Source organism: Ceratotherium simum, chromosome 16 (assembly GCF_057802395.1).
Source record: "Ceratotherium simum simum isolate JZ-2026a chromosome 16, ASM5780239v1, whole genome shotgun sequence".
Lineage (NCBI taxonomy): Eukaryota > Metazoa > Chordata > Mammalia > Perissodactyla > Rhinocerotidae > Ceratotherium > Ceratotherium simum.
Window position 1 is genome coordinate 15,051,668 of NC_141915.1, and position 25,247 is coordinate 15,076,914.

Below are 25,247 nucleotides of genomic sequence, written 5' to 3' on the forward strand. Positions count from 1 at the left end.
TCCCTAGCCCTATTTTTTCCATAAGCCCTGCGGTTGCACCATTTTGCAGTGTTGTGACTTTTAGGAACTAGTATGTTGTGTTCCCACAGAACTGACTGCATATGTAAAGACTCAGCACATGGTGAGCATTCAATACATGTCAGCCACTATTATTATTATGACAATGACAATTATTATTGAACCTCTGGTGCTTGAATAACATTGTTTTCAAAGCTCTTTCCCAATTATGAACTCACTTTTATCTTCATGCTTTGTGTGTGGATTATTTTTTCAATTCTACATAAAAGAAAATGTAAATCCAGGGAAGTTAAGTAATTTGTCCAAAATCACACAACCAAGCCCCAGCAGATAAAGGCCTGTTCCTTGCCTTCAAATTTCTTAAGGGAAAAAAATAGATATTACTTCTAAGCCTACATCCAAACATTGTAAAGCAAAGTACACATAGGAGCATGGCCATTCGGGAATCACGGGGGAAAGGATAGAGGGCATTTAATCATGAAAGAATACTTGAAGAAGTGAACCGATAGTTTGGAAAGAAAGTGGGCAGAAGGAAGAAAACTGCAGGATGGAAACAAATTAGTGAATAGCAGGGATCTCAAACTCAGATGCCTACAGGGGCCAAGCAAATAACAGGAATCAGTGAAATGCTCCAGGTGTAAAGAATAGGGCATGGTGGGGACTGTGGTGCACTCAGGTCCCACCAGAGGAGCAGCCTCTAGTGAGCTCTGACCAATTAGTGCTACTCCTAAGGAGTGGACCTAGCATCTGACTTTTAAGAGAAACAGAAAGTTCAGATTTTATGTGAAATTTCTAGGTTTGGGGGGAGTTTTTTATTTTAGTTGTGGTCAGTTTTAAAACATTGGCAACTAATTCAAAAATTTTAAAATACTTTTCAGGCCAAAGTAACACATCCACAGAGCAGATGTGGCCCGTGGGCTGCCAGAATTCAACCCCTGTGAACTGAAAGGCGATGCTCAGGACTGGGGCCCCAAGCAAAGGAGTCTGAACGCTGATGGACACAAAATATGTTATTTATTGTCAATTTCTGCAAAGACACATTTAAGCAACAAAATATACATTTGTCGACCTTTTAGAATTTGTTTTATACATTAACAAATACAATGTGCTACCATAGCAATAAATTAAATGTACACTATTTACATTACATAGGCAGTCAGGGTCTACGAATCACCTCCTCCCAAAGAGGAAAGAAAGGAAAGGTAATCATCACGTGGATCATCATTTCCAAGCTACACTTCTTAGGTTCTATCACATAGAGGAATCTCTTCACACTTAAACGTCAATGCTCCCCTGGCTGGAGGGTGGAAGGGTAATGCCCAGGACAGGGGGGAGTTGGCACACATGCTAAGGAGCGAGAAGGGGGGATTGACCCTTCCAAGCAGAAATGTCACAAAATCAAAGACAATGGCATTTAAATTCCAGTCTTCCAGACAAATACCCTGTCCCCAGGGCTGGTAAGGCACAGACAGAGCCGCGGCCCCTACAGCCTCTCACCAGGCAGGGCTCTGCTGTCCTTGGCCCTGGCGGGGCACGTCTCCTTCCTCCCAAAGAGGAACATGGCCCAGCTGAAAGGAGGGAGATGTGGGGTTGGGGTGGGGAAGGGGCTAGTGGTAAAACAGGTATCAGAGCTTGTAAAAGAATGCCCCACCCAGCCCCCAGAGGGCGCAGGGGCAGCCTCGGCAAACGCCACTCACCCACCCTCGCCTTTGAGAGGGGCAGCTAGAGGCTGAGGGAAGAGCCGCAGGATCCCAAGCATGGCTGACTGGCCAGGTCCCTGCCGGCCACCTACAGCCATAAGATCTCCTGGAACCCAACCATTCCCCTACAACAGACCTGCCTTTCCTGACTCAGAACTGAATGAAGAAGGTAGTGTTTGCGTTGGCACCTTAAACGGTCAGGGTGAAGAAAGTGAAATGGGCTCTTGTCCTGCCTCGTCACTTGAGCCTACATTTTTATTCACCACCTTTGATGAGGATTGGGGAGAATCAAAGACTTTTTTTTTACCACTTCTCTTCTTAACTTAAAAAGGGGAAACTGAGGGTTGGTTAACTGTGTCTTTGCCCTCAAGGAAAAACCCACTGGAATCTCTATCCCTTCTTTGCTTAAGCTGCATCCAAAACCCCAGGACCCTCACTTAAAAATCCAATAGACTATCCCTCCTGATGAAAAGAGCAAAGACTGAGGTCCCACCAGCACCCTTGACTGCTGACACCTCCCAGCCAGTGCCGAGGCACCAGCTAACCGGCTTCTCCAAAACTCAGGGCCCCAGGAAATGCAGCCACTTATTCAACCAACCATGTAGGTGGTGCCAAAGGGCCCTGGGTTATGGCTTCTAACCCTAGCTGGCTGTGTGACCTCAAGCAAGTTATTTCCCCTCACTGGGGCTGAAGTTTCTCACCTGGATGACAACGTGGTTGGATTAGATGCTAAAAGGGGCCCAGAAGACTTGAACATTGAGATGATGCTGACCAAGCTGAAACAGAGTATTTTTCAAGAAACACCATTTTCTACTTATTAGCATAGACAGAAACTCTAGCTAAGACCTTCTAACTCAAGCTCTTTCTGCATCTGCTTTTAAGCATCGACTGAGCAGAGGCCTATGGGTGCCCTACAGAACCTGACAAGTATAGTTTCTTCTGTGAGGCAGGCAGTTCCCAGAGCCAGAGACATGTCCAGGAAACACTTCTCCTGTGTCCCGGAGATCACAAGCTGAACGCCTCAAATACCAGCATGAGCACCATCAGGATGAGTCTAGTCACAAGGACCAACGAGGCTTGAGCACATCTTTGAGCCCTAACACAGGGCGCAGCAATAAAAAGAAAGACATTTTGGACCACAGCAGACACAAGGGGAGTGTGAGAGAAGCAGCCTCCAAGAACCCGAGCTGCCTGCCCCACGGTCCAGAAGGGTGAGGGGAGACCCCCCGGTCCTCGTTCTCCTCCTCCCCCTCAGCCCTGGGACCTCAGTGGGGCTGGCCGTGTGCACTCTGGAAGCCGGGGGATGTAGTTTCTAGAGATGGTGATGCAGGACCCAGGCGCAGTTCAGATCCTTCCCAGAGCGCCCCCATTAGCACACGGAAGGTAGACAACACTTCTCAGGTCTGTGTTTCTTAGGCGGCATGCCTGTGCCCCTATCACTCTGGACACACCCAGCCATCCTGGCCACTGGCTCAGAGGCAGGGGTAAAGCCCTCGCAGGAGGTGAGGGCTGCAGAGGGGAGGTGCAGCCAGAGCAGCAGGGGAAGGTGAGAATGAGGTTCCCAAGTAGGAAAGAGTGAGGACAACCTGAAAACCCCAGAGGACCCCCAGACCACAACACAACACAGCACAGCACAACCACCCAGCAGCTGTAAATACCAGCTACCCAGGGAAGTGAGCCAGAACCCTGGAATAGCTTTTAAAGAAATGCAGTTTGACCTTTCAAGTTCCTTCAGAAACTCAGCCAGCAGAGCGCTGCCAGAATCCGCGGGCCTCGTTCCAGCAGTGGGTGCCGCTCCAGTGACTTTTAATAAAAGCTAAACAGATATTTGGTGACCTTCTAACTAGAATAAATCTTACCGGACTAGTACTTTAAGTAAACACATTTCCCAAACAGTGTGAGGGGAGAGGTCTGCCCAGCCCGCAAACGGGACCCCATAATGTCCATGCGAGTAGGGGGACAGACGATCATGGTTTTGCTCTAACGGCCAAAGCAATGGGGAAATTGTCACATGGGTCAAAAACAAGTGTAACATTTATAGGCCTGGACTTGGGAACAGGCCCAGATCCCAATGCAAATTAAGCATCTGGTTGGAAATCCTTGTCATCTGCTAGTTAAAGCAAGAGCCCAGCCAGCGTCACCCCAGCAGCCCTGTGTCACAGAGGCCCCACATGCACTGAAGCTGCAGCACCTCCAAGGGTCTGCTCTTCAGACTCTATGTTCTACCTGGAGGACACCCCACCTTAAACCCCACCCGAGCTGGTCAGCAGAAACGACCTCTCGCACTGCAGACTCGGAGGGCTGAGAAGCGAGAGGGGGCTGCTCCTCTGAGAGCGAGCTGGCTCACCCAGCGAAGGGGGATCTGGCTGAGGGTGCAGGTGGCAGGATGTGTATGAACTGCACCCAGCCAGGGCCCAGGTTGCAGGAATCCCACAGATGTGACAACTGCCCACAGACCCGCAGTTGGAGAGGGGAAGAGGAGGATTAGGGGGATCAAACCCCGACACGGCAGAAGGGCAAGTAGCTGGAAAGAGTCCCTCGGGCAGCACTGGGTCCCCCACAGATGCCAGGAATATAAAGTGCAGAAGGACACAGCTCTAAGTCCCACGCCCACACACCAGCCTGACCAAACCTGATGTGTTGTCCCCACCTCGCCACCGCAGCTCTCCTCTAAGTGGTGGGTGGACGTAACTCCTCCACGAACTTCCACACCCAGTAGAGACCTGATCCCAGCCTGGTCCTCGGATCTGAGGTTTTCCTCAGCCAGAGCCCCAGCACTCGCGGGCTCCCCTCCCTGAATTCCTTCTCACTGCTGGCTGCCCACCCTTCATGGAAAAACATCTGCTCAAAAGGGAGGGACTGACACAGGGCTTCTCCCACAGCAACCGCAATCAGGAGCCTGAGTGAAATCAGGTGGGACGAAAGTTCCAGCCGCTGTCAAGGAACAGTGCAGCGCCCGCTCCCACACACGCCAGGCTGTGTCTCAGCTTCAACCGGCGGCTCAAGATACAGGGAGCAGGGACAGAGGCAGCCCTGGGCCTGATGTCAGCAGAGGGTAAGAAGTTACTGGTACAGAAGCAAACAGATGTTGGGGAGCTCCACAGATGTGGGAGCAATAGAGCTGATTTCTATCAGGACATCTTCGAGGACTACAAATTTTGCTCCTGGAAAAGTGCTCCGTCCACCACCACTAAATGCATCTGCCGTGCCTGCCATGTGCAGGACACAGTGCTGCCCCTCCCTGGGCACAGTCCTGCTGTCGGCCTCTGCTCCCCTCCTTCGCCACTCTCTCCGCCTCTCTGGTCTCTGACTGAGTCCCCAGTACCCAGATCCCCCTTTGCCCAACTCCCGCCTCTGCAGACAAAACAAGATGACAGACAACCCAGACACACATCACATTGGGTGGGCAGGAGTAGGGGGAGCCTAGAGGAACGAGGCCTTGTCCAGAGATGGGGAGGTGCTTGCAGGGTGTCTTGGTGAAGGGGCAGGCAGGAGGGCTGTGGCTGGGTCAGGACACTGGGACAGACAGCTGGTCCAGTGGGCAGGAGGCCGGTGGGGCAGCAGGCCTGCGATGGTCAGAGTAGTGGACGGCACCCCCCAAACTGCTGGAACAGGAGTCTTCTCCAGGACAGAACTGGGGCTTCCCTGGAGGAGACAAGGAGAAGAGAGGTGAAGACCAAACATTGGGTAAAAGAAGGGAGGGCGAACACAGGTGCCCATGGCTATAGTCCACTGAATATGCCCAGGACAGGAGGGGGCCAAATACAAGGGGGCCAGACTTCACACAGCCCCGGAAGTTGGAGAACTTCAGATGGAGGCCTCTGAAGTACGTGATGGGAACTGGAGGTGAGTGCCAGCATTCCCACCTTCATAGATCAGGTTTACGTAAAGTGGACTCAGCTGTCCCCCTCCTCTTGGTTCCAACTGTGACTCATACAGCTGCAAGCCCACAGCAGGGCTGGGAATTCAGATGGGTCTCTAGCAACTTCCCTAGCAGTAGTTCAGGCCTTGGTGGCGAGCTGGACCCCTGCCCTGCTCTGCGGAAAACCACACACTCCCTCGGCCGAGGCTGGAAGCAGAGCTCCTTCCTGGGGTTGTCCTGCACAATGTTTAGGGGGCATCTCTGGACACACACGGAGCACACACTTCAGCCCCGAGCCCTGGCCAAAGACACAGCAGGGAGAGGCTGCCGAGAGCAGGGAGGCAAAGGAGACAAACTGAGGAATCCCCACTCCAGGGCGCAAGGTGGGCTCTGGGCTACTGCCCCTCTGCCTGCAGGAACCAGGCTCCTCTGCGGGAGGGGGACTGACTCAGTGCGCCTGTCCCAATCCTATCGGGCAACCCTTCCCATCTGCACCCAAGGCCATCTACTCTCTTCCCCATCCAGACTGGGCCCCATCATAGAGGCTTCAGGGAAGATGCCACTGGCCCTCCCCAGCTGTCAGGATCTCCCTGGCCATTCTCAGGTTATCAGGCCACTAGTACTCTGATCTTCAAGGGACACATCTTCCCTCGTGGCCACAGCAGAACAAACCCTTGACCCACCTTTGACAGGCGAAGGACTCCTCTTGCACATTAGTGACCCTGTTTCAAGAAAAATCCATACAAGAGTTTTAAATAACTAGACGACATAATCCCCACTGACTGCAGCTTCTGTGCACTCAGTTCTCAACGCTCCAGTGAGCTTAGGAAGGGACAGGAGGCCCCAGGAGCCAACAGTTCACAGCTCACACCTGTGTGTGTGCAAGGGTGTGGCTCTAACACAGGGCACGTGGCTGAGGTGGCTGGTGACCCCTAGGCTGATGCCTGCATCATGTGGGGACCAACAGCATCACCCCAAGATCTGACCAGAGCTTTCCCTCCCCCGATGTGATGCACCCCCAGGAAGGAAGGCTGGCTTTTGGAGGAGGCTGGAATATGCGAGGCTCCCCCCGCTTCCCTACACCCCCAGATCCTTACCGCACTGGAGCTGGCATGGCTGAGCTTATCAAAGCGGAATTTCAGGTTTGACCTCGGGGAGTTTCTGCTTTTGACATCTAGGAAAACGAAGAATGCCCATGAAAAGAGGGTGGGACTGTAGCGGTCACTGGGGCTGAGGGTGGGACACTGGATAGGGAGGCCAGGAGAGGAGGCCTCCTCCTCTCCACTGGGCACCCTAGCTGACATGCACTGATTCACAAGAGCCAACTTAACTTTTTAGAAATGTTGTGAGCTGGTTGTTAAACAGTCATTTAAAAAAATTAAATTATATCGGCTTATAATTAAATAAATTATATTCATCAAAAGTAATAAATACTCAAAAGTCATCACTTCCTAGTTATTTCACTACATTTTACTGTTATCTATTCTCTTAAGGTTATTTCCATCTATTGTATCTGTCTGGCAGCTCTTCCCAACTCCAGGTCACATTGAGGTCAGCCTGGCAGGATTATTCACACCACAGAAATCAGCAAACGCTACAAATCAGAGCTTGATTTATTGTTTGTTGTCTAGACTTAAGAAATTAATGGAGAAATATTAATAATGTAGATTAAACTTGAAAATGCGTTGTGTCTATAGCCATTGCATTGTGAACAGCACAAAAACTGACTGAATCCTCTCCCAGTGTTGAAAACTACTCTCTGCTTCAGCAAAGAAGTTGCTCACGTCACTGACAAAATAATATCAATCCTCATTCATGTCAGAACTACACTTGTACATCATCTGCCATCTTAAGTCATCTACAGACGCAAAAGTTAGGCAAATAGCAATAAAAGTATTTTGTGACAGTCAATTGACTAAATGAAATTTATAGTAAAGAACATTGGATATTTTACCATTTTTTATAAATTGTACGTTTCAGATTCTTTATATCAGTAAAATTTACAGTGAAGATATATGTGGGGGTGTGTGTGTGTATGTGTGTGTGGTGGGAGAGCCAGTTGTTAAACTTTTACCAGCACACCACTGGTGGGGCGTGCCCCTTGGCTTTCTGGTTTTCCTCTGGCTGAGAGAATCTACAGCTGAGTACACTCCACCTGAAAGCTGCTGAATTACTCCTGCTGCTTCAAATCAAGGGGTTCTGCTCAGCGCTATGAGTATGTGACCTCTCAATGTGACCCGCCAATCCCCTCTCAGGGCCCAGGGAGCCGAGGTGTGAAAGGACCAATGGTCAGGGCACCTGAGATTATGGAAGACTGGATGTCAGGCCCTCCCAGGCCACCTCCCTCCCCTCAGCCCTGTCTCTCCCCAGATGCAGCTGAACAGTCTAAAACAGCTTTCCAGATCTCCACAAGCCCACTCTGGTCCTGCAGGTACCCAGTACAACTTCTGTGGGGGTGAGGGTGAGGGGCGGCCCCTCAGGGTTAAATACTACCTGAGGGTGGGGGGCAATAAGCACTGGGCAGGAGTTACTAGGCCCATTTCTGGTCCACTTCTGCCCTGGGTGACCTTCAGCAAGTCACAGACACTCTCTAAACCTCCTTTACTCAAAACCTTATTTATTTTGATATTTATTTAACACCAAGTAGGAGCCAGGATTGGTTACAGATTCTTCCACTCATTCCTTCAATATTTAATTAAGCCTTATTTTTTAAAACATCAGGGGATTTGTATTACTACCCACTTTATTTTTTTATTTTTTTGTGAGGAAGATTGGCCCTGAGCTAACGTCCACCAATCCTCCTCTTTTTTTGCTGAGGAAGACTGGCCCTGGGCTAACATCTGTGCCCATCTTCCTCTACTTTATATGGGACGCCGCCACAGCATGGCTTGACAAGCGGTGCATCGGTGCATGCCCAGGATCCGAACCGGCGAACCCCGGGCCGCCGCAGCAAAGCGCACGCATTTAACCGCTTGCGCCACCGGGCTGGCCCCAACTACCCCACTTTATAGATGAGGAAACTGAGGCTCAGAGAGTGGGCCTGTCAGTGCCACAGCCAGAATCAGAAGCCAGCTCCACAGCTGCCCAGCCAGAGGGGGTGGAGTGACAGGAGGCATGTGAACTGGTCCTTTCTGTGTCTCCATCATCTAGACAAGAGTTTCTCAGCCTCGGCCTATCAACATTTGGGGCCGGACAATTCTTTGCTGCCTTGTACACAGTAGGCTGTTTCCCAGCATCCCTGACCTCTGCCCACCAGAGGCCAGTAGCACCACCCATCCACAATCATGAAAATCAAAGTGTCTCCAGACATTGCCAAACGTGCCCTAAGGAGCAAGATCACCCCTAGCTGAGAACCACTGATTACACTATTGTTTTATTCCTATTATGTAACAAACACTTAGGTTAACAGTTCTAAGTCTCCTAGAACAGTAACTTCATTTACTCTTCACACAACCAACCACATGAGGTAGAAACTATTCTCCTCTCTCCATTTTTTGCCTGGGGAAACTGAGGCACAGAAAGACTCAGTAACTTGCCCAATGTCACCTCGCTAGTAAGTGGAAGATCCAGGAATTGGACCCAGGCTCCAGAGTCCTGTCCCCACATGGTGCTGCCCTCCTCGAGGACGGGACAAGGCTCTGACACCTGGGCACCCGCAGCACCCAGCAGTGCCTACCGCACACATCCACAAATGGGGAAGTCCCTCAGGCTCCAACCCTCCACCTTCTCCCCAGAGCTGACTTCTCCTACTCTGCCCGACTGCAGGGATCACAGAACCCCAAAAGGCCCAGACTCCTTGCTCTCCCTGAACCCCCACTACTGAGCCCAGAAGATTTTTTCTCCTTGCATTCCCATCCTTCTCCCATTGCCCCAGATGCCTCCCAGATGCATGGCCCCATCACCCCTCACTGCCCATTGTGACCCCTCACCGATCTCCCTTTCCACATCTGCTCCCCACCAATCCTTTCTACTCAGCCAGCTGCAGCCTCCAAAGCAATCTTTCTCCACTCCAGATGGCGCTTCTCTACTTAAGAAACTTCAAGACCCTCCAATGGCTTCCACTGCCGGCAGGATAACACCAAAATCCTCACCAGGGTCCCATGGCGGCCTCAGCCTGTTGCTTTAATCGCTGTCTCCTCTCTCACCCATCCCCTCCAGCTGCACTGGACCACGTGCGGTTCCAGATCACAATCTCTCGATTCCGTCCAAGCCTTTCCATATGCTGTTCCCTCCGCCAGCAACACTCTTCCCACCTCCTATTCTTGCATTATCAGGACCATTGCTCTGACAGAGGAGCCCTGGGTCGGTGATGGGGTCGGGCAAGAGGTCAGGGGAAACAGCCCTAGCTTTCAAATCACACAATCCCAACTCCTCCAGCAAATCACTGAACTCTCTGAGCCTCAGTTTCCCCAACAGTAAGGAGAGGATAGGGTTGATGAACAAATGCAGTGAGCTAGCAGAGCTGAAGGCCCTAACACTTTGGGGTGGGAACGGAAACTGTCCCGTTCAGCGTGCCTGGGGCGCACGCCCCACGAACAGTGGTCACGGCACAGCCTCACCCCAGGCCACATCACACACACCACCAGACACCACTGACCCGTAGGACTCCGGCTCATGATGATGGGGGTGGCGGCTGCCCCCAGGCTGGGGCTCTCGCTGCTTGGGGACTGGCTGTAGACAAACGCCTCCTGCTTGAAGGGCGAGGTTGTGGACGGCTGGCTGCTCTGGGGAGAGAGGCCGGGTGAGTGAGGCCAGCCCCACCCACAGCAGCCCCACAGGGTGGCCCACGCCTCAGTAGGCCTAAGACAGGCCCCCAACAAGCCCAGGGCAGCCACTGCCCCCCACTCCCCACTTGGACCTGCTCTTTCCTTCTGCTGCCTCCAACCTCCCCCGCTCCCGGCCCCCAGAAAGTGCTGATGACCCCTCTCCTCTCCAGCCAGGAACCCCATGGCAGGAACACCACTTAGTCTGGCCGCTGACCCTCTGCTGCTGCTCCCATGTCACTCAGAGGGAGACCTCCCTGAATCACTGCTCCCAGAGGGCAGAGATGGCTGACTGAGCCACCTCCTGTTTCCACACTTCCCCTTTTTTCCTCAGAGCCTGGAGTGGGGCTCAGCCCACAGTAGCTATTTTAATGCACAGATCAGGTGTCTGGCTGGGCTCTAGGGAACCCCTCCCTGCTCCCCAAGGTTGGCCAGGGCCACACCTACCCCGCTGTCACACTCTTCCATGGCCTCGCCCTCCCCCGCCGTGCTGCTGAAGCTGCTGGTGCTGGAGGAGGAGCGGGAGATGTTGGCTCGGCCATTCTCCTTCAACTTGATGAAGGGCCTGCAGGAAACAGGAGGCAAGGCAGGCCCTGGTCATACACTGAGCCCCCAGGCCCTCCCTGGGACTGAGGGCAGGCCTAGCAGAGATCTGAGCTTGCCCACCAGCGGCTCCCCACGCCCCTGCCTGTTGGCTTTTGTGTTCCGGAGAGTTCTCAAGGTGAGAGATGCTTCCTCTCAGCTTGCCTGGAGCAGAGAACATGTTCCAGGGCTCCAAGTGGCTAAAGCCAGCCTCCACCACCCTCACTCTTACTTCTCCTTGTTGGGGCAGATTTCCGGAGAGCTGGGATTGGATGAGGTCTCAGACTTTATCTCCTGAGAAGAGTGTGCGCCATCTGGGGTCTTGGGGTTGCTGGATGCACTGTCACTGAGGAAACGAGGAAGAAGAGCAGTGAGGCCACGGAGCCAGCCCCCAACCCCTACCCCACCTCAGGCCTGAGACAGAGCCCCAACCGGCTCTCACCACCATGGGGGCCTGTGGGGTCAGAACCTCCTGCCAGAGCACAGCCACCAGGACCTCCATTCCCACCTGAGCCCCTCTCAGAGACTATGGAGGGCAGGCAACAGAGATGCCCCCATCCTTCCCTCCCCCTGGCCCCTGGCCACCACTAATCTACCTTCTGTCTCTATGAATTTGCCTATTCTGGACATCTCACGTAAATGGAGGCATACAATATGGTGTGGTCTTTTTGTGAGTGGCTTCCTTCACTTAGCATAATGTTTTCAAAGCTCATCTATGTTGTAGCATGGATCAGTACTTTACTCTTTTTTATTGCAAAATAACATACCATTTTATGGATTTACCACATTTTATTTATCCATTCACTGAGTGATGGACATTTCTATTATTTCCACTTTGGGCTATTATGAATAATGTTGCTACGAACATCTATGTGCTAGTTTTTATGTAGACATGTGTATACTTTCTCTCGGGTCTATACCTAGGAGTGGAACTACTGGGTCATATGATAACTCTATGTTTAACCCTCTGAGGAGCTGCCAGACTGTTTCCCACAGCAGTTGCACTAGTTTACATTCCCATCAGCAATGAATGAGTTTCTCCACATCCTTGCCAACACTTGTTAATATTCGTGTTGTTGTTTTTTTGTTTTTTTTTTTGTGAGGAAGATCAGCCCTGAGCTAACATCCATGCCAATCCTCCTCTTTTTGCTGAGGAAGACCAGCCCTGAGCTAACGTCTATTGCCAACCCTCCTCCTTTTTCTCCCCAAAGCCCCGGTAGATAGCTGTATGTCATAGTTGCACATCCTGCTAGTTGCTGTATGTGAGACGGTGCCTCAGCATGGCCGGACAAGCGGTGCATTAGTGCGTGCCCGGTATCCGAAGCCGGGCCGCCAGTAGCGGAGCGTGCGCACTTAACCGCTAAGCCACGGGGCCAGCCCCAATATTTGTGTTTTTGATTCGAGCCATCCTAGAGGTGTGAAGTGCCTCAACACACTTTTAATGAGGTCGCTAATGACTCCTAATGGTCAGTCCAAGCAGGGGTTTGAGTCACTGTGCTGGACTTCTCTGCACGCCTGACACTGCTGACCCTCCCTCCTGGAACTTCTCTCCTGGCCTCTGAGATTGCGGCCTCTCCGGGCTTTCCTCCTCCTCTCTCACCGTTCCTCCCATCTTCTTCACTGGCTTTCCTTTCTCCACTTCCCCTTAAATGCTGGTGTTCCTGAGGCATTCAACACCACGCTCCAGGTGATCACATCCATTGATCTGTCTTTAAACATCACCTCTACCCCAGTGACTCTTAACTCTCCTTCTCCAGTCAAGGCCTCTCTCCTGAGCTCATAACCCGCAATTATGACCACTCCCTGCACTTCTCTGCTGGGTGGCCCACAAGGACTCACTCACATGCACAGGCTCCAAACAGAGCTTTTCATCTTCCTCCACAAACCTGCCCCTCTTCCTGCATGACCAAGCTCAGGGGCTAGTACCACCATCTAGGGCTCCTGGCAGACAACTTGGAAACCTGGAAGTCAACCTAAATGCCTCCCTTTCCCTGACAAGGCTGTAGTCTTCTGGAGGGCAGGCTGTTTCCTCTATAGCTGTTATCTGAGCACTGAGTCCAGCACATAGCAGGCACTCAAGAAACGCTGCTCACTGAATTAAATAATAATGAGTTCACCAATTAAAGGATCAGAAAGACAATTAGCAAGAACAGGTTAAGTATGAAGCAATATGAGTTTAAAAAAAAAAAAAAAGAATAGAACATTCTAGAAGCCCAAAGGAAGTTTCAATTAACTATGCCTGGCAGAATCAGAGGAGGTATCCATAAGAGCGGACATTTGAGTGAGCACTGAAAAAGGAGGCAAAGAAAGAAAAGAATCCAAGCAACGTTTCTCGTTTGGGCCAAAACGTGACAAGAATAACTTTGGAAAGTCCTGTGCAGAGACTAGTTAACTCTGCCTTGGTGGATAAAGAGCTGCATGAGTGACAGAGGATGTGCAGGTGCCTGAAGTGGGGACCACAGTTAGACGGAAGCCATCTCCCAAGGCTGCCCAAAGCCCTCCCCAAGGTTAGACATCTGACAGCTGTGGAGAGAGCTGACAGACCCCAGAGTCGGACTGGAGTGGGGGGCCCCTGGCAGTTACCTTCGTGTCCGGCTGTCCCCTTGGCCTTCAGAGCCCGTGTGCAGACGAGGGAAGAGCCCTGACCGCCGCTTGATGGGGCTCCTCGACTGGTTCTTCGCCGTTGCCACTGCCACTGGAGGCTGCCAGTGAAAGCACCAAAATGAGCGCTCACAGCCCAAGCCCAGATCTCCTTCCCCTCATTCCCCTTTCTGGTCTACAAATAGCTCTTGCAACCCCCTAACTAGGCTGGAGGAGATTTCAGAAAATAGTAAGACAGCTAGGAAGGTTGGGATCTGTGTAACAGGAGCCGAGACCCTGAGGCTCAAGCCACTTGCAGTCTGTTTTCCTGCGTTCTTAAGCCGGCCCTGTGGCCCCAGGCACAATCCACCAAAGACCAGAACTGGACTAACAAGGGGCCAGGGCCACCCTAAGGAGAGCCTCGCACATGAGTTGGACAGGATGATTCAGACGGTCACCGAGTGAGAACTACAAAGCTGCAAGAGCCCTGGGAACAACCTGCGCCAACCTCTCACTTTACCAATGAGGAAGGCAAGGAGATGTGGCCAAGGGTATACAGCGAATCACCAGCAGGATGAGCACGAGAACCCAGGGCCCCTGACTCGCCACCCACTGCTCACAAACAAAAGGGTCCAAGCTGGGTGTCACAGCAACAAGACAGAATGAGAGCAGCAGAGCCAGGTCCACACGCCCCCAAAGGCAGAGGGACCCGCCAAGAATGTGGCTCTGCTTCGGCCACATGTGGGGGGACGACAGAAGGGTGGGAGATTGAGAACGGGGAGGCGCGGGCCTGGAGCCAATCTTTAGAGCCTGTCAGGCCCCAACTTCTGCCATTTACATGCTGTGCAACCTTGGGTGAGAGGCAAGACTCTCTGGGCCTCAGTCTCCTGATCCACAGAATGGAGATAATTGCCCTGCCCTGCTCATTTCACAGACCTTCTGGGAGGACAAGATAATAGCTAGGAAAATACCTGGTAAATTACATGGTAAATTACATGAATCATGCGAGACCATTTATAATACTAATCGTTACTATTATGGTGAGTCTGTTATGCTATTAAAAAAGAAAAGAAAACCCTAGTCTATACAAATCCAAAGTCACTTTGCTTTTTAAAAGGACAGACCACGTGGTGGTTCCTTCCCCCGGCCAGCCCCTGGTGCACGCAGACCAGACCCAAACCCACAAACCTTCCAGGCTCTCCTTCCTTGGAAACTGTATATACAGTGATTAGAAAAGAAGACTTTGGCTCAGGGAGACCGCCATTCAAATCCCAGCTCTTCAGCTTAACTATGTGATCTGTAGCAAGTTACTTAACCCCTCTGGGCCACCTTTTCCTCAAATGTGAAATGGAGAACACATCAGGACCTACCTCAGACAGCTGCTACGGGGCTCAGATGAGATCATGTCCATGAGTTACTGAGCTCGGTGCCTGGTGCAGAGCAAGCTGGGCAGTTACTGTTATCATTAATGATAACAAAGCAAGGACACCCGTCATGGGTCCCAAGCCCCTGGGCAGAGAAACGTGCCCCAGGACCATTTTGCAGGGTTGGCCCTGAGGAGAAGGCCCAGTTGTCCAGGAAACTCAGAGAACAGGACAACAGGAGGGCTTCTAGCCTGGCCAAGCCAGGTGCTATCTGGGATGGAGGCTCCATTTGAAACAGCAGGACCTGGGGTTGCCCCAAACAGCCTCAGTTTCCCTGTCATCCTTGCTCTCGTCTCATGGCCCAAGCCTGGGTGAATGCACCCCTCCTCCACAGGCCCGGAGGACCCTCCCAGGGACCCCTGTGCTGCCCCAGGGCCTGCGGCACTCACTGAGAAGGTGGTCTTGGTGACGTCCATGCTGTTGTGGGAGATGCCCCCGCTGAGGCTGCCGGGGATGCCCCCACTGTGCTGCTTCTTCTGGCTGCTCACCATGGTCTCCATGGAGTGGCTGCGCACACGGATGGCCCGCTGTGGGGAGAGCAGGGGACAGGACCTGAGAGCTGGAGCCTGGCCCCCACCAGATGACCCTGCCCTCTTGGTAGGGGTCTGCAGACCCAGCTCTTAGTGTGTGCACACACACTCGAACACTCGCTCTCTCTCAGTGGCTCACACTATAATCACTATGGTTTTCAGAAAATTTTCACATATTCTGTCCCGTGCTCTGGGTGTGAGTGACTCAGTAGGCAGAGGCGAAGGAGGGCACCAGCCAGGGAGAGTCTGAGGGGTCAGTGCTCCAGCTCCCCGGTAGTGGACAAAGGTTGTTATCCCCATCTTACAGGTAAGCAAACCAAGGCTTGGACAGCTCATCGAACCCATGGGACCCTGGTCTGGTTAGCAACCTCTCTAAGCTACAGCTTCCTCATCTGTAAACTAGGAATGATATGTTCCACACAGGATCGTGGTGGGAATTAAACACAGCCATGTGCCTGACCCCAATTTGACTCTTTTTTCCCAGAAAACTAAGCATCCTTCTATATTTAAACACTGGATATCCCTTCGGCTGTCATCCCAAAGTGGATCCCAACCTGGAATACATTCATCTCTGGGAGCTCTTATGAGTCCGTGCATTGAGCCAACGCTCACTTGCAGGGGCTTAAGACATCGTCAGTACAAGCCCGCAGCCTGACACAGCCAGTGAAAGAGAGATGCACGCTCAGACTGGGTGAGACACAAGGCCTCAGGGGGCACAGGGCTGCTCAGGCCACCCAGAGCCCTGTGCCCACTTAGCACCACCAAAGAGCAAAGGGCATATCAGCAAACAGTGAAGACTCCAGGAGGGAGCAATTGGGATGGTCAGAGGCTTGTCACAGTGCATGCATGGATGAGAAGAACAGCTAAAATCAAGATTGCCAAGCCCATGGCAGAGATGGACCTGGGCGGTGAAGAGCACTCCCTCAGACTGCTCTGCAGGCCTAATCTGGAACCAGACCCAGAGGAGTGGTTATAGTGAGGCAGATCTCAGCTCAATCCAGGGAGGATTTCCTGACAAGGGAAGTCCTAGAAGATACCACATGGATGATGCTCTCTGGTTCTGGAGGCCTTCAAAGATGACATGAGCATTCTAGGAAGGGAAGTTTCTCTCCAGTAAGCCCCAAAACCTCACCACACTCCCCTTTGATTATTCCTTCAGTCACTCAATAATACAGCCAGGTGGCAACACAACTTAGTGGTTAAAAGCACGCAAGTGTCAGGGTCCGACTGCCAGGATTTATATCTGGGCTCTCTATTCCACCGCCCATTAGCTGGGTGCCCCTGGTCAGGTTACTTAGCTTCTCTGAGACTTACCTGTGAAATGGGATGGAGGATATCTATACTACGGGGTTGTTGGGAGAATACATACAAGGCTCTCAGCAGAAAGCCCGGCACACCATAAGTACCCAATAGACATAGCTACTCTATAAGCATTCACTGCATGCTTCCCATGTGCCCGGCACTGTGCCAGGAACTGGGAGAACTGTAGGAGAGCAGTCAAAGAAGTGCAAGACCTGGCCCCTGCCTCCAAGGAGTGTACAACTCATCTGGGGAAACAAGACGCATTCCTAAAATTGGGGCATACTGAAAGACCCAGGGCCCGTGGGGTGCTCCCTTTGCGTTAATTAGCTGTCCAGGGCCCCCAGGGCCTAAGAGCTACACGCAAAGACTCATGAATGGAGTTGTTAGTTGCTCACATAAAAGTGCCATCCCCGCCACATTCCTTGCTGGCAGAGCCACTGTCTGGTCCATCGGCCCCTCTTCCTCCATGGAACGAAGGAGTAAATCAGGATCAGTCTAAGGCGGTTACATAACCCATCCATTGCCAGTGGAACATGAGGGGACAACTGCTGGGGGCTTCGGGGAAAGGCTTCCCCAGTGATTCCCAAAAGAGATGTGACATGTCTGCCCCTGAAACCACACCAGCCACCTTGGGGCCACAAGGGATCAAGCCTGTGGGACGAAGCTGACAAGCTGGGGATGGCAGAAGGGAAAGGGAAAGAAGCTGGATGCCAATGACCATGCTGAGCCATGAGTCACTTCAGCCTTCTTATTAAGTGAGCTAATGGACTTTCCTTATTGTGTGAGCCGGTTGAGGTTCTCAGAACCTTCAGAAAACTGACGCAGAAGAACGAACATGTGGACACTAGCTTCCTTCTTCACTGGGTTCATACCCACACACATACAAACGTGTGGGCTTACGTGCCCCATGTGCCATCCTACAGATGTTCTCATGTGGAAGCATGAACCCCCTTCCCTCCCTTCAAGCATCGAGGGAAGAGCTCAGTCTATGGCAAGGTGGTCCCAAGAAATCAGCATGAACACTGCTCCTAACCAAACAGCAGATCTCCCTGGAACCTCTCCCCAAGGTCAGGATTCTCCAAGCTTGGAATGGCGAAGGACCACATGGCCTGCCTTTCTATCCTGACAAGGGAAGCTGACTCAGGAAGGAGGACCATTTGTAAATATGACTGCCCTAGAGACAAGCTACTCTTGCGAATGAGGCACATAGCCCACCAGCCTCGTACCTGACGTAATCTAGCCTCTCCAAGATGCCCCTTGAGGGACATCATCTCTCTCTCCCTTTCTAGACCACAGAATAGTCGCCTAGCAACAGTTTCTTGCAACATGGTTAAAACAGCCGGCACATTCTATTCAGTCCATCACCCGAAGATCATTAAATCACATACCCTTTGGAAAACTGAGGGCAGGAAAGGTGTGGCACCACACTGAGGTTCCCTAAGTGAGTCAAGTGCTCCATAAATCTCAGCATCATTACATTCCGTTGGTGCCCTGCGTGTGCCACCACCACCACTATCGTCATCAACAATGACATGTCAATTAATCATCTATGTTCTGATGCACTCTTCACTGTCTCTTTCCAAAAACGATTTGATGTGGATAATAAGCCCTGTGTGATGGCATCTGCTGAGCTTCACACACATGATTTTATTGAATCCCTACAACTCTGAAATGCACAGAGGACAGACATTTGATAGAAAAGGTCCCCGAAAGGTAAATGATTGCCCGAGGTCACACTGAAGACATGACATTGCCAGGACCCTGGGCTCCAGATGAAAAGGTCCCAGTATCCAAAAAAGTGGTCCAGATTGGACATATAACTCAGCTGGTTGATGGACTAAGGGTGATTAGGGGCCCTCAGCCTCCCCTCAAGAAAAAATCTCCACGGCTGATGGCAGAAAGGACATCTCCTCCTCAAATGCCCTTGGTGCTGCTGTCTGAGTCAGTGAGATAAGTTTGAGGAGAAAATGGGCTGACAGGAAATTCCAGGGATGTGCAGGGTGGCCACCTGCTGTCGAAGCAAACAGGGAGGAGTTTGAATCCTGTTCTTCCCGGCAGAATGTATGAACCTCTCTGAGACCGTCTCCTCATCTATACAACATGGTGATGGTCCCTGCGTGAGGATGACATGAGCAGTGTACGCCAAACATCTGGTGTGATACCCACTCAACTCAGGGTCAGCTCTACTCCCCGTTCTTGTTTTGTTTATTTTTTTTCTGAGGAAGACCAGCCCTGAGCTAACAACCGATGCCAATCCTCCTCTTTTTGCTAAGGAAGATTGGCCCTGGGCTAACATCCGTGCCCATCTTCCTCTACTTTATATGTGGGATGCCTGCCACAGCATGGCTTGACAAGCAGTGCATGGTGTGCATGCGGGACTCGAACCTGCGAACCCCGGGCTGCCAAAGCTGAGTGCCTGCACTTAACCGCTGTGCCATCAGGCCGGCCCCTCCTCCCCCACTCTTAGGGATGGATGGAGAGAGAGATGACGGCTAACTCGAAAACTTAAAGTTATATTCGGACAAAATCACCCAGTGACACAGTCTAAAGTATTTCACATTTCAATCTGATGTAGAGCTGAAAGCACTAGCCTTCTCAAACTGGGCAGAAGAGTCAGGTAAAAGATGAAGAAGAGAAAGGAGGACAGAGATGTGAAAAGACAAAGGCAGGAGAGAAAAGGACAGGCACATGAAGGCTTTGCATCAGGAAGTCTCCAGGGACCATCTGGACCCTCTCCCACTCAGCCCCTTGTACATCTGGACCACAGTTCATCTCTCGTCTGCTTACATCTTCCTAGGCATGGGCTGCTCACTTTCAAGGCTGCCTGTTGCAGTGGTGGACAGCCTGACCTTTGGAAAGGTCTTCTGTGCTCCAAGCTGAAATCCTACCATTTACAGACCTTGGGGTCTTAGACCAGTGTATTCCATATTTCACACAACTGTCCCTAGCTGTCCTCAGAGTCTGCTCTCCTCCCAGCTAATTATCTCTGGTCCCAACACCCATCCTCAGTCACCATGGTTTCCCAGCCCTCAGCACACCTCACAGCTTACCTTTGACCAAGTTCTCCTTTGGGCAAGTGAGACAAGAGAGATGGCGTCACTTTAGCATTATCTGCTTACGTCACTTCATTTCAGCCAGGGGTTTGAACACCCGTTAGTGTCATGAAGGGAGCGCGTCTCTTCCAGGCCAACCACAAACCTCGCTTCCCTACAGATGGGTTTTGTGAGTTTTTTCAACTTAACAAACTCAACTTAAGGGACACAATGCACAGGGATGACCACTAACGGGGATGTGCCTATCCAGGCAAGCAACAGAGGCAGGCATCCTTGGAGAGAAAGATGCTAACTGTTTGTCTGCTGAGATGGTTCCTAATCAAGAAATACTCTGAGGTCCAGAATGGGGTCTTCTGTCCCTCTAGTGGCACAAATAAAGGACGGAGGCTGATGGGAGAAGGAAATGTATCTCCACTCCAATGGACCAGAGCTCTCATCTACGAGCTGCCCCAGCCTGCCGGTGCTTTGCTGGGGATATGTGCAGCCTGGTGCTCCTCTCCTGCCACTAGGGGTCACATCAGACCAGTGCATTAACTACCACAGTCACTTAAAGGCTGGGAGAATTCACCTGGCAACTCCCTGCTTGCTGTGGTCCCAGTTCTGGTGCCTCTGGGGGGCCTTCTCCTCCCTGGCCCTCCACTCCCTCCTGCATGATGAAGTCAACGGAGGGTTGGGCTGGCTCAGTGCTTCTCAAAATGCAGCTCACACAAGCTTTATGTACATATCATGTAGACACATCAAGTATCGTCACTTTTTCTTTTCATTTCATTACGGACCAATAAAAACTTCATCGACAGTTGGCAGTGGCTAAGAATAGCATTTCAGAACAACAGTCTAGAGATCAATGCTTTTAAAAGGTGAGTATATACAGCTCCTTTATAAAGAAAAATATTCTCGCAAGACTCCAAAAATATGTCCACAGACCCCCACAACACCAGCAATCAGATGGACTGCATTTGCAATATACCTACTTATTCCATAGAAATGTGTTTTAATCATGAGATTCACTGCAAAAGTTTAGCCTTTATAATTGGAAATATATTTTTTTATGTTATCAGCTAAGTGAAAATGCAAAATTTAACAGTATTTGTAGAACTGGCAGATTCCTGAGACTATCTCCAAGCCTCTCGGTTTGAGAAGCAGATCTAGATGTCCATAAACCAATTGTTCTGTGTCTCAAGGAAGAAAAGCTTAAAACACAGCCAGTAGAACTGCAGCAAGATGTGAAGGAGGGCTATTTTAAGCGGTGGGAGGCGCCAGGCAGCACAGTCTAGGGCAGTGATGGGTCTGCTTCTTAGAAGAGGGACAAAGGGTCCCTTTGGGAGGAAGGGACAGTCACAAGAGGCAGGGGATGGCTGGTTGAGATGGCTTTTAGCCCTGGAAATTCTCAGTTACGCTTCCACGCACCTGTGAGATGAGAACTTTGACAGGAAGGAGATAAAACACGCAACATCTCGTCCTGGCACCATTTCCTGCACTACTTCTTTCAAGAGGGATTCCATGCAGGTCTGGGTGAGGAAATGCATGAGGGATGCCAATAATTCTGACACCACAGCACTACCCAAGGGGCCCATGAAGAAACACCAAAACGAGAGACGGTTTCCTGAGCTGGGTGAGACTGCAGGCCTGGCCACAGGCAGGGCCCAAACATCAGAATCCCCCAGGCCATGGGGCTCCGTGCTGCTGAGCCTGGCCTGCTCCCAGCTGCGGCCCCCACTGCTCGGGAGACGTGAGGGCAATGAACGAAGGTTCAGGGCAAAAGAGCTCGAGTTCCTCGGCCGGGAGGAGAAAAAAAGCTCTGAAGGCTTACTGACCGTGACAGTCCCCTCCTCACCCCAAAGTACTACCCTAGAGACAGGCCAGGAAGCAGAATGCAGAAGCAGGTCTGTTTCCAGCCTTTCAGGCTTTCAACTGGAAGGACTTAGGGTTGAAAAGAAGAATTCCCTCAATTACTGGATCAAAGACAAGTAATGATAAAGTCTCGAAGCCTCTCCTCTCTTGGAAACCCCTTTAGTCAGACCACTAGAGTCAAAGAGAGATCAGCTGTTACTCCTGCCAGAGGCGGGGGACTGGACCAGTGGCCTCAGGCTGCTCTCCCTTAGACCTGCAACGTGCACGTAGCTGCTGGGCCATTTATCCATTGGGCACCATGAGCAGAGTGTCCACGGCCTACAAGCTTTTCCAGGTGATAAAGATATTTGAAACCTAAAAAAACAATTAAGTCCAAACTACAGAAGGAAACCTGCAAAACTGAAAGCAACAAATATTGCATTAAATGTCTGCAAAATATAACATCATGTTAACTAGGCAACCGCAAACAAGTCATATATAAACTACATTTACTGTGGGATGTGAGTCATTTGATGTGCTTGATACGATGTGGGCCAGAGCCTACAAAGGTCCCTATTCACAGAGTCTCACCTTCACCCCTCTCTCGGCCTGGCTGGCCAACCTGGCTCCCCCTTTCCTCCCCTGTTCCTCTTCTCACTCGTCCTGCTTTCCTCTTGATCTCCCTCTTAAGAGTTTCTGCTATTTCACCCTGGCTGCCACTGCCCATTAGGACTGAGCCAGATGCCCCAGGAATCTCTCACCAGCCTGAACAAGCAGCTGGGCTCCGACCCCCACCCTCGTGAGGAATCTGGGCAGCTGGCCCCAACTAGGGCCAGCAGAACCCTGCCCTGCTCTCTGCGGTCCAGCTGGCAGCGAGGGATGGACCCCAGGCTTGCCCAGGCCGGGCTAGTGTGGGTGGAATCTTAACTGATCGGGAACCAGGAGGCGGTGTCACATAGCTGTTAAGAACACAGGCTTTAGAATCCGGCAGACCTGGATCCAGCTCCCGCGTCTGCTGGGTGACTTGGGACAAATTACTGTGTCTCTTTGAGTCTTGGTTTCCTCACATGTAAAATTACACCCATAATTATTAAAATTGGGTATGAATTATTATACCAAAATCATTATACCCATAATAATAGCCTTCCTCACGGGGCACAGAGGGCAGGTGTGAGGTTTCAGATGGGATCATGTGTGTTAAGCTTTTACTTTACACAACAATAACAGCTAACACTTTTACTGCGCATTTACTGTATTCCAGGCCATGTGAACTTTTCCAGACATTATTTCAATGAATTCTCACCACAACGGCATCATAACAGAGGTCCTATTTATCATCCTGCGTGTTGTTGATGAGAAGAGTATAGCTCAGAGACTGTAAAGACGGTGTCCAGGATTACACACAGCTGGGATTCTAATATAGGCAGATCTAACCCTAACCCCACACAATGCCCCCAAAATAGCAGCTTTACAAATCATTCTGCAAGGGGCAATCCAGCAGAACATTGACTTAGGAACCAGAAAACCTGGGTTTGAAACAAGGCTCTACCTCTAAGCAGGTGTAAGGTTTCGAGCAGTCCTGCGGCCTCCCTTAGCCTGTGCCCTCATGTGTGAGTGGAAATCACAAGACTCTTTCTGCCAACCACACAGGCTCAATCAGACGCTAGATGTAAGTGCCATGTGGACCAACAAGCACTCAGCAAGCACACGATGATGAACCTTCTTCACCCCACATCAGGTAAGTGGCCGTCCAAGCTCCACCTGAATATTTCCAGGGCCTTCTTTTAGCAGCTCATTCTGGTTAGAAAGTTCTTCCCTTTGCAAAGTCCACAGGGACTTGCCTGTAACTCCATCCCACCAGCCCTGGCCAGGTCCTCCAATGCTCTGCTAGCTGGGAAGAATCCTTGCAGTACCCCACACTGGCAGCTGAAGACCCCGAAGGCTTGTGTCCTTGCTCCTGCCATCCTGCCCTGGGCTCCTTGACCACAGGAGGAGGCAGACAGAACCAATAATGTCCTTGGTTTGTACTGGCCCCTCTCCTGCTGCTAACTCTCTCCCTGTCCCTGCTTATCAGACTCCCAGGTCAGGAAGAGATGATCCAGATCAAGAATGTGGAGGACACCACAGACACTGTTGGCTGCTCCAACCACTCACATTTCCCGATGCCCCACCCTCTGCAAACACCTGTGATGCCCCTGCTGGTCCTCCACCTCTGGCTGGCACTTGGGCTCTGGGGCCAGGATCATGTGGACCTTGGACCTCTTCCCCTGTTTGTCCCGCCCCCTCCCTGCCATAGCGATCCCCAGCCACTCTTGTGCCTGTACCTTAAAAGATTCCAGGAATCCCCCATGGCCCCCATTCTCAAACTTGTCCTCTTCTGGGCCCAGTCCCAGCATGGCCTGTGTGTGGGCATGGAGCTCATCATGAAGGTTGTCTAGGAGGGCAGCCCTCGTCCGGTCCTGGAAGAGAAGAGGGTGAGGGTTGTGGAGCTGGCACTGAGGGCAGAAACATGCCCTCTCCCTGGGGGCTCCAGACACCTGGCCTGAGGGCTGCTATTCTTGCCAACTGCATCTCAGCAACAGTGTGGACCCAAGGCCAGGCTAGGCTCTAGGCTCACAAAGGCTGAAGTTAACACTACAGCTCCGTGCCCAGCCCTCTGCTCTTTCCTCTGCCCCTTTCCATGGACTATCCCACAGCTCTATACTACAGACTCCCAGCCCAGATCTCTGCCCCCATCTCCACACCCATGTACCCAACTGCCCACTGCTCCTCTCCATCCAGATGTTGGTCCAGGCCCATGCACACTGCCTCCAGGTGGTGCCATTCACACAGACCAGGACTAGCCCTGTCAGCAACCCAGCCTTTGCAGGCACCTCCAGAGCAGCAGGTCTTGACAGAACTCATCTCCCAGGGGTCCCCATGTCAGCAAAGAGCCCAAGCAAAGGCCCAAGAGCCATTGTACAATTACACTCCCCTCCACCCTTATACACAGGAGTGAAGACCCCAGAGAGAGGCAGGAGGAAAGCCTCCAGAAGCCACGCTCTCACCTCCAGCTTCGCAAACTTGTCCGACTTGCAGCAAGCGTTCTCTGCGTTGGTGAGTTTGGTGAGCAGAAACTCCCTGAACTCCGGGCCCTGCAACAGATAAGACGCCCAGGACTCTCCCAGCCTCAGCTGTTGCCAAAGGGGCTTCAGCCCCAGTAATGGGTAGGCAGAGCGGGGTCTGAGGAGAGCCCCCGAAAGGTCCCCTGACACGTGAACATTTCTAGCCCAGGCCAAGCCCACCTGCTAAGCCACCAATGTGGAAACCAGCTTCCCTGGTCCTGGGAAGTCCACGCACCACACCCACAGTGGCATTTCCAGGACTGGGAGCCATTTTTGTCCAAGGTTCCTGGGACTGGTGCATGGTATAAACACCCATCTTTTAGCAGAAAGGCAACCCAGTGTCAAACACCCTTACAAGAAGCCTGGTGCGAGGCTGGGCAGGTAGCAGGAGGAGAGGTGGAGAGAGACCCTACATAAGGAGATTCCCCCAAACTCTGCAAAAGGTCCTCCTGATGTTCCAAGCCCAATTCGACCCCACCCCAACCACGGCCACTCCAGA

The 25,247-nt window shown here is 51.7% G+C and overlaps 1 protein-coding gene across 2 annotated transcripts in view; it reads right to left on the reverse strand.

Annotated features, from left to right (window-relative positions):
• Positions 1–1,010: 1,010 nt before the first annotated feature.
• The window catches only part of RAP1GAP2 (RAP1 GTPase activating protein 2), a 214,477-nt gene continuing 190,240 nt past the window's right edge, over positions 1,011–25,247 (reverse strand). The window contains exons 10-19 of one of the 2 annotated variants that reach the window (XR_001391530.2): positions 24,692–24,778; positions 23,969–24,103; positions 15,319–15,456; positions 13,509–13,627; positions 11,158–11,271; positions 10,791–10,908; positions 10,178–10,299; positions 6,678–6,754; positions 6,264–6,302; positions 1,011–5,363 (exon numbers count right to left, since the gene is read on the reverse strand). Coding sequence is in view for 1 of the 2 variants with exons in the window: in XM_087440630.1 (XP_087296756.1) it covers positions 6,294–6,302; positions 6,678–6,754; positions 10,178–10,304; positions 10,791–10,908; positions 11,158–11,271; positions 13,509–13,627; positions 15,319–15,456; positions 23,969–24,103; positions 24,692–24,778 (924 nt within the window). In the remaining variant the exon portion in view is untranslated. Of the gene's footprint in view, positions 5,364–6,263; positions 6,303–6,677; positions 6,755–10,177; positions 10,305–10,790; positions 10,909–11,157; positions 11,272–13,508; positions 13,628–15,318; positions 15,457–23,968; positions 24,104–24,691; positions 24,779–25,247 lie in introns of both variants that reach the window. The other variant, XM_087440630.1, reaches the window with a different exon arrangement.